At 28.9% G+C, this 9,277-nt stretch overlaps 1 protein-coding gene across 1 annotated transcript; it reads right to left on the bottom strand.

The window, feature by feature from the left end:
- On the bottom strand, positions 1-4,087 carry LOC113872470 (signal peptide peptidase-like 1). The gene is made up of 4 exons (XM_027510049.1): positions 3,952-4,087; positions 2,546-3,475; positions 1,726-1,926; positions 1-275 (listed from the first exon to the last, which is right to left on the bottom strand). The coding sequence occupies exons 2-4, from the start codon at positions 3,341-3,343 to the stop codon at positions 159-161; spliced, it is 1,116 nt and encodes a 371-aa protein (XP_027365850.1). The 5' UTR covers positions 3,344-3,475; positions 3,952-4,087; the 3' UTR covers positions 1-158.
- Between the last annotated feature and the right edge of the window lie 5,190 nt (positions 4,088-9,277).

Below are 9,277 nucleotides of genomic sequence, written 5' to 3' on the forward strand. Positions count from 1 at the left end.
CTTATAAACTCCTTTACCTTGATTTATGTATGGTGTATAAATAGAAATATCAAGACACAACAAGAACATTCAATGTAAATTTTCTCCAGTCTGACGATTGAAGATTCTCAGTGAATTTACAACTTTCTGTTTGGATATAAAACCGTCGGCTTAATAGACTAAACTTCTATTTCGCGATCCTTATCATTGAGATTGGGTGTCTCTCCTTCCCACAACTCAAGTAGCTCCTTTCTAATCCAAGAGATCACAATTACAGGTCCCAAAGTAGAAGGCACCTACATAAAACAAGAAAAAAAGAACGCTGTCACAAATGAAACCAAACAGTTATTTCTTGGAACCTGCTAACATAGCACATTAAAGCATAAAGACGCCTAAACACGGAAACAGCTGTACCAGGGTTTACTGGAGTAATTTAAAATTTGCATCAATTATATATAAAAACTTAAATTAAAGCCAATATAAGTTTGCTTTTCACTTTCTATTCTTATCAAATCCCCTAGGATTCCCTTCTATAGATCACAACAGATATTAATGTGATGCCATAGTATTGGTCAAGGGAAACAAGAATTCAAAATGAGACAGGTTCCTGTTATATGTTATTCATGCATGATATTTGCGTCTCATTCCATGAATTTGTATATTCTTAAGAACATAGCATCATTAACAATCATGTGGGATTCAGAACAATGGATTGGGTATCACATTGGTTGAAATTCGGCAACGCACATTAACTTAGAAAAATACTTGGATAGACATGAATATGACGAACCATGTGTTATGCACTGGAGCAATAGAAAGTGAAAGTTGTTTTTACATTCTTAGATTTGAATAAGAAAACAGATTTTGGCAAACTAATTGCATTTACCAAATCCCTTTGTAAAAACTCAACATTCACCATATTTACCCAAGAATCTCTCCCATCTGAAATCAGAAATTGGGTGTAAAAAAGTGTTCAATAATTTCAGTTTACTTCTCTAATCCAATTCTGGCAACCATATCATGTAATGCTACGTGCAACTAGTTGGAATAAAGAATCCACTTTTACAAGAGGAGCAAGAGTTATACAGAAATGTCATCAATACCATAGCTACAAATGCTGGGGATAAAAGGGTGGGGGGCAACTAAGAAGCCAGCTTTTTATGATCCAGCAAAAATCCAATCATCACTTCATATAGAATTATAGCTAAACAAAGGGTAAACAATCCCCAGTTTTGACCTATTTAGTTTAGGCCAATAAAATCACATGCTCAAGTCAAACTCATGTTCAGTTTGAATAGATAGATGGCAATTCTTCAAGTTGGTATACATATTTAGAGGCTGGAAAGAGAAATAACAAAGTTAAAATAACGTACATTAACCAATCACAGTGATTATTTGCTTACATATGTTACAAAAACTAAAATTTCCAAATATATAAATAAATTGTGTATTTTATGCTCATGAGCACATGCTAAGTTAAAAATAGAATGTTCATATTGGAAAAAGAAAGTATATATTTATCAAAAACACAAAATCCATTGAATGCTTGCTTTTTTATGTAACTAATGTAATTAATAGGGTGTATTTAGTGCTTTCACTGCCCATGGGCACACAATAGAAAACCCCATAAATAAAATGTAATAAGAATAAAATTTATGGAATAAATAAATAATGAAGGTCAGAAAAAGTAAAGGTGGCAATGAAACAGGTATTATAACAAATAAGAAACAGGAAAAAAAAAAGTACCAGATAAAGAAGAGCAGGTTGAGGTGAGTGAGTCAAGACACCAGCTGCCAAAGCAGTTACCAGACCAATAGCATATCCAGGCAGTGCATACCATATGTATTTGTGCCCCTTCGATGAATGTAACTCTAAGAGGGTTACCGTATCCCTGCTTTTGCGATAATCAAAGCAGAGGACTAAAGCCAGGAGCATGCCTGGGATTGCCTACAAAATGATGACCAAATATTATAACACACTAGGTAAATAAGTTTTGACGAAACAAGATTTTATTTATTAAAATAATGGCTAGCCTAGGTTGACTCAAAAACGTAATGATATTATGAATAAAGTATTTGATTGGATGTCCACACACATGATGTACTTGAACACAGTCAATACACAGAAAACACTGATCATAATTCATAACATGTCCAATGTAATCAAACCACCTTGCGACACAAAAAGCCTTTCAAAATTAAGATACAATACAATTGATGCAGAATAAATAGGAGAAAAGGGGAGGGGAAGGAGGTTACAATGACAGCTACAATAGAGTGAATAATGACCATCTCTCTCTCTTTTTTTTTTCTTTTACTGCTCTTGCATAAAATATGCCAGAAAAATTTTCCCATAAAAAAGTCACAACGTATGGTAATTCACATAACCTACATAATATTTAACAAGGCATGGTAGGAAAACATGAGAGAAAAGTGCACAGTATTTTACATTGGCACAACCAACTTAATTCAAGTAACACACTGCCTTCCATAGAACCAAAAACTTAGAAACGTTCAAGGACATATACTCATATAGTAAGGGATCTTAGAGAGTAAAGATGTTATACCATGTCTCCTAAACCAAGCATCATGAAGTCTGTTGCATTCTCTCCAGGAACTACACCACCCAACAAATTTCTTGGAAAAACAATTTTTACAGGCAACTCTAATTTCTTTGTTATCAGTTGCAACCCAGGAAGACTTAGACTATTAGCAACTGTGTGCACAGGATTTGATGCTTGCTGTGTTGCCACTGATACCATGACATTTGCCCCAAAAAATCTTTCAGAGAAGAAAACCCAAAAAATGTCATATACGAATAGACAAAGAAGGAGCATTGCACAAATCTTGATGTTTGGAAGGCGCACGTGGCTTACAAACGCAATGCATATCGATATGCCTAATAAATTGTTTAGTATCCAATGACCAGAAACAAGCCAAGCAGCCACTACGAAACAGCATGCTAACAATAGTATTGCTTGGATTCGAGTAAAAGACTTTGAGCAACAGCGTGAAACAAATGGATCAGCCAAACCAAACTGTGACTTCAAATAGGCAACATAAGGAGACAAGCAAAAGAAAAGGGACGACGCAGAAGCAACGGCAGTGAATGCTGTAAGAAGCTGCGACACAGAAGAGAACAAGTAGAACATCAAAAGCAAGCTGAAAGAACTCATCACAGGGATCATCAATGCTTGGGACCTATCCAATGTAATGGATGCTTCCGACAAATCACGATTACGCTCCATTTCTTTCCCATAATTCAGAGCTCGAAATGCAGATCCAAACGTCACAGCTACAGCTGTAGTGATAAGCGTAACAGGTGCAGGCTCCAGCAAATACAAAAGTCTCCAAAGCGATTCCATCTTACAAGAGGCACAACTATCTTAAAAGCCCAGCTTTCATACATACACAAACCAAACACCTATTACTTTGCAACCAAAGTTGCACAGTTTTAATTTCGAGGGCAAAAACCTAAGCAGTTAAAACCGTGCAACCTGCATATACCAAATGAACCTTGTAAGCACACGTAATTATTTTCATGGAAAATAAAAAATCAACCCTTTTAGAATCCAATAATTATGTTTTCATTCCTACCACAAATATATTTATAAAAAAACAACTTTTCTTTCCGTTCTATCCATTATCGACGTGGAATCACCCATCTAAAGCAAACTAGCCCATCAGAACAAGTTCACATTATTGTTTTATTTACCCTAAATCAATGCTCAAGAACAATATTGCACCCCAAATCCCAATCATCCTAATATTTTCTCTCACGCAATTACATCGATTAAACGTAAAACAACGCGCACTAACACCCACCCGGATCGCAAAAGTTAAAATTTTAAAATCGGAGAGTAAAAGTTTTGCACGAACCGATCAAAACCGACGATAAAGATTGATGCGAAGCGTGATATAGAAGTGGGAAGAAAATGGAAATGGGAAATTAGGGTTTCGGAGAAGGACTAACCTTGGACTCTGTGTGCTGAATGCTGAAGGAGGATGCACCCATTTCTCCAAAGTGAAGTCAGAAGTGAATGTCAATCTATGAAGATTTTCATTTTGACCCTAATATTTCACTTCCTTTCCAGATATTCCCTTCTTTTTCTTTGAATTCCCTATGCACACCCTGTAACATAGTGTCTTCTAAAAAGTAAAAACGAATTCAGAAGTAGTACATTATACTATTATTTCTTCTTTTTCACACGAGTTTGAAAATTTAATCATTTGTTATACTCTTTAATTAAATTTCTTCATTTATTTTTCATTAGTCAGTTTTTTTTATATTTTTAAAACATTGATATAATTTTTTATTTATTATATTTAAAAATTCAAAAATAGTTTTTTAAATAAAAATATAAATAATATGTATACTTTTAAATTAAAAAATATCAAATCGTTGGAATAAAATGTTCAAATAATACTCTAAAAATATTTTAATAATAAAATTATTAACAAAAATCTTTAATTTAAGTCTTTAAAAATAAAAGTATTCTAAAAGAAAGTATTTAAAATATTAAAAATAATAAATTTAATAATAAAATATAAATCATATACACACAAGCTGAAACAAAAACAAAAAAGAGTAGTTGAGGAAAAATATAATTATTAAATATTTTTGTTTTTTTCTATATCATAGATATTATTCATTAAATATAATATTGTTTGAGTTAAGTAAAATTATTATGAGGGATAAAGTTCTTATTTTAAGTATCTTTTATTGTTTAAATTAACTCAAAAAGGGAAAAAATGAAAAGTATATTGTTTTTTTTTTATTTTCAATTATAAGTAAAATACAAAAAATATATATGTTTGGAAAGTAAAACATGCTTATTAATGTTAACAAAACATATTCTTTTACACACATATTCTTTCTTTTCTTTTTAATATGTCAAATGAAAGATATAAAATATTTTGTATTTTACTTTTTCTCCAAGCATATATATAATTGCTTCATTTTTATTTTATTTTATTTTTGTCGCCTCTTGTTTATTTTTATATTGTTTTCTTCTTTTTTTGTCAAACTTTATTTTTGTTCTGATGTGGACCAATACACAGAAGCCCAATTATGAAAGAAACCCAATTGGGCTTTTAAATCCACTCTGTTGGAGTGAGATCCACTAACGCTCAACACGGCACTAGTTTCTAGTGTAATTTGTCCTCCGGCCCAAATTCCATTGACGCGAGAAACCTTTGCAGTTGCTTTCGATATTACCCTTTAGAAAATAAACTTTAAAATATTTTTTGAAATTTAAATTCCGAAACCAACATATTCTGATTTTTCATTTTTAAGTAAATTATTTAATTAGAAAAGATGATGGTGGAAAAAAAATCTCACATCACAAATACGTTGGCAATGTATATTTTTCTTTCTTTTTTGTTACTTCACTTAACTTATAACATATTTGTAATATTTTATTTATGAAAAATAATATTTTTTTAAGATTAATAAAAAGAATTATTTTTTGGAAACAAATTAAACCAAACATATACATATCAAAGTGCCTTTTTTTGTCAAAATCAAAATGCCTTTTATAAATACTTATTTCTACATTAATCACGGAAATAATGATTGTATCAAGAATATGACCTATGATTTGAGCCCAAATCAATCACTTTAATTTCAGCCCTTTGCTTCTTTGTTTCAACTTCAACTGTTGAAAAAGTGGAAAAGGTCACCATTCAGTGCATTAGACTAGACTCATAGGTTTACCCACTTTTTCTACCTCAACGAAAAACAAATCAAACTTTTGGTGATATTTAGAAATAATTTATTGATAGATGATAACTCTAGTTAAACTTAAAAGTTTTTTTTGTTGTTGTTGACGTTATTTAGAGTTATTAATTGAATTAAATGATTAATCACTTGAAATTATCAAGGCATTTGATGTAAACTAAAAGAACTAGGCTAATTAACTGATGGGTGGCTCATGACCCAATATTGTTAATTTTAAAATGGCAAAATAAAAATCTATAGTAGAAACAAAACAGAGCAACTCGTTCAACTGAGTCAATCAACTCTAATTTGTGTAGCCCAACCCAACAAAAGGCAGCAAAAATAAAATAAAAAGGCCCTGATTGGGCTGATTGAAAATTATAAAAATATAAAAGAGCCCAATTAATAAATACAATAAGATAGAAAAGGAGAGTTGAATATTAATATAATAGAATAAGAGAATAGTAATATTTTGTTTAAACTTGATGTACAATAAAATAACAAATTAAATTTATTATATTTTGTGTTACTGGTTTCTAACTTGAGTCTTGTACACAGGATAAAATTTTTGAAAATTTACTACCCACCTAAAAATAACATGGAGGCAATTATGCTTCCACCGATTCTATTGAGAAAGTTTTTCTTGGTAAGACAAGCAATAAGTTAAAATTGAGCTGGACAAAATAAAAGTGCTTTTAAGGAAGTCCTTGCACCAGCATTAATAACCAGGTCACCTTGTTTCATTGTTATTGGCTGTCAGAATTTGCAGTGACCATCATCATCTTGCTGTTGAGGAATTACTCTATGCAGTTCACATAGATGTAAAAAATTGTCATGTATAAAATATCATCTTAGCAACATTTACTAAAGTTTTAAGGGTGTTAATTTTTAAACTAATAAGAACTTTGTCATGAGTTTTGAAATTAAAGGAACTTCATAAAATAGACACAATTATAAGGGTTTATAAACTAACATAACAAAAAAGAAAAGAAAAAAAAGAAAAAGAAAAAGAGTCTTTGTCATCTTCGTCCCCAAAAAAATATGGATAAAAAATAGTAAGTTGTATCGATTTTTTTTACAGGGAAAAAGTTCACTGTGAGGATCAAAATATTTATCTTTTATTTATTAAGTGAAATTATAAATTAAAGATATTTTAAACATTTTTATATAATCTTTTAAATTTCCCATTAGATCAAATCAGAAAAGAAAAAAAAATTGATTTCTTCTTTTCTCTTTAGCCAAATAAATATAAAATTATTTATTTTATCTCTTTTCCATTTTCCTTCTACAACCAAAATTGAGTTTTGCTGAGCTTTTGTTTCCATGTATTCATCGTTCCTGCGAGCATGCTTGTTCTGTTCAGGTAAGAGATTTTAAATATAGAACACGAGAAATCTATAATGTGCCAGCTTAAAATTGGGTGAGTCCTTGTTTAATCTTTTTAATTTAAATACGGGTTTAGTTGAATTTAATTTACATGAATAATATTAATGTCCTTTTGAAACTGTTTTCCGAATCACGTGCTAACGTTTGGTCCTTTTTTTTTTTACTTCATAATTTTCATATATCTTAAAATTGATAATAAGTAGTCCCGGGTCACTGATTCATTTATTAAAGAAATAAAATACTTCTCTTCTGATTATTTTTAATTTCTTTAACTTTTTAAATCAACTAATTAAAAATAATGTTAGAAAATATTTTTAAAATAATACGTTGATAACATTTTTTTCATGGAGATTCGTGTTAAAAAGTGAATGAAAGAATCATACCATTCATAACAATCTTATTTATCTGTATTTAAAAATTAAAATGTTCTAATGTCTAATGTATATAGAAATATCTAGGAGTGTAAAAAAATATGATTAAAAACTGATTTTAAATAACTGGTTTATTTGATATATTTATTGTTGAAAGATTTAGATGAAAGCAAGTTTAGTGGATAAACATTATTTGTATTGATAGAGGATAAAAAAAATTATTTGTTTTGTGTAGATTGTGTTCATATGTCATGTGCTTCCCAACTCATCCGTGTTTCTTGCATTAACACAGCTTTTCATATAGATGGAGTTGGTGGTATAAGTTATGCTTGTGATTCACGAACTTTAAATAACGATTAACGTTAATAAAAATTTCATTAGGTTGATGATCTTCGATTAATTCCATTCATTTTTTTTGTTACATTAAAAAAATTACATTTTAGCCATCGATTTATGTATCATTTAACAAAAATTATATCAAAAGCATAAAAAAATCATCTGAAATTAGTTTAATTATTTAACCACGACCACGAGATATAAATTGTGAATATGAAATTTGATTTCTCAAAATCTTTTTTCTCTTTCTCTTTATTTCTTTAGTAAGACATATTTAAGGTTTTTTTTTAAATAAAAAATGTAAGCTATAATAATAATAAAAAAAAACATTTACTATCTCGTGCATTTCCTTTCCTTTCGTGAAATTTTAATTATTTAAAAAAATTCCAAACTCTTAAATAAGGCTTAAAAAAAACTTAATTTAAAAACGTTCTTTTAGTTCTATCGTCTTTATTATCAATATTTATTTGGTCGGGCAATTAATGAACTTATGACTCGTTTTCGTATTTATACATAATTGGTAAAATGGTATCATTTTATAGGAAAATGGTTAATATTCGCAATGACGTAACATAAAATCAACTTCAATAGTTGTGAAAATCTTTTATCAAATATAAGCTATTTTACTATAGGTAGAGATAAATCAAATAGGTAAATAGATATAGATAATAATATTTACTTTTGGATTTGATTAAGAAAATATGGGATTGAACAATTAATTTGATTAAAATTAACATTGAATAATTATTTATATTTTTGTAACTGAACGAATTAAATGATGATACCTTTAGGGGATAAAAAATATTTATATTTAGAGGATAAAAAAAAAAAAAATCTAAGTAGATTATACTCTTATGGCATGGGTTCGCTGTCTTACATATGTTCGCATAGTTGGAGTCTGTGGTAAGTTATGGACGTGGGCCAATGTTTTTGAAAAATGAACAAGTAATATTTAAGATTAACTCAATATAAATTTAGGCTTAAAGTAAATTGTAATATAGTACTGCTTGAAAGGATGGTAATCGAAGTAAAAAATGGCTATTCATACCACAAGCACACTTATCATAAAATCGTTATTTTTTGTTAAGAAAAATTACATTTTTAAACTATAGTTACTTAAATGCAGAATATCTTCACTGTCTATAATTTTGTTCAAATTTTTTTAATCAATATTAAATATAATAAAATATTTAAAAAATTCAATGACATTCAAGTAAAGTCAAACCAAAATTTATTATTTATAAATAAAATAAATAGTTATTTATAGTTCAATTTATTCATATTTTTATCAATTAATGCTTCCTTTTTACAGTCAACATCGAATACATTAGAATGTTTATAAATTCTTTTAATTAAAATGATTTTTGGGATTTTGAAAATTTTAAATATCTATATATTTATATTTTTTTTTATCATTACAATAATTAATTATCAATTATATCACAAATTAATTTAATTTTTACATTTTCATGCATAAAATACATAAT

The sequence above is a fragment of the Abrus precatorius genome, unplaced genomic scaffold (assembly GCF_003935025.1).
Source record: "Abrus precatorius isolate BTA unplaced genomic scaffold, Abrus_2018 Scaffold7, whole genome shotgun sequence".
In the NCBI taxonomy this organism is placed as follows: domain Eukaryota; kingdom Viridiplantae; phylum Streptophyta; class Magnoliopsida; order Fabales; family Fabaceae; genus Abrus; species Abrus precatorius.

Excerpts from the sequence above, each read along its gene's own strand:
- LOC113872470 (XM_027510049.1), bottom strand. The coding sequence starts at position 3,343 with ATGGAATCGCTTTGGAGACTTTTGTATTTGCTGGAGCCTGCACCTGTT. Across the intron at positions 1,927-2,545 it reads TGCTTGGTTTAGGAGACATG|GCAATCCCAGGCATGCTCCT; the intron begins GTATAACATCTT and ends ATCATTTTGTAG. Across the intron at positions 276-1,725 it reads AACCTGCTCTTCTTTATCTG|GTGCCTTCTACTTTGGGACC; the intron begins GTACTTTTTTTT and ends TGTTTTATGTAG.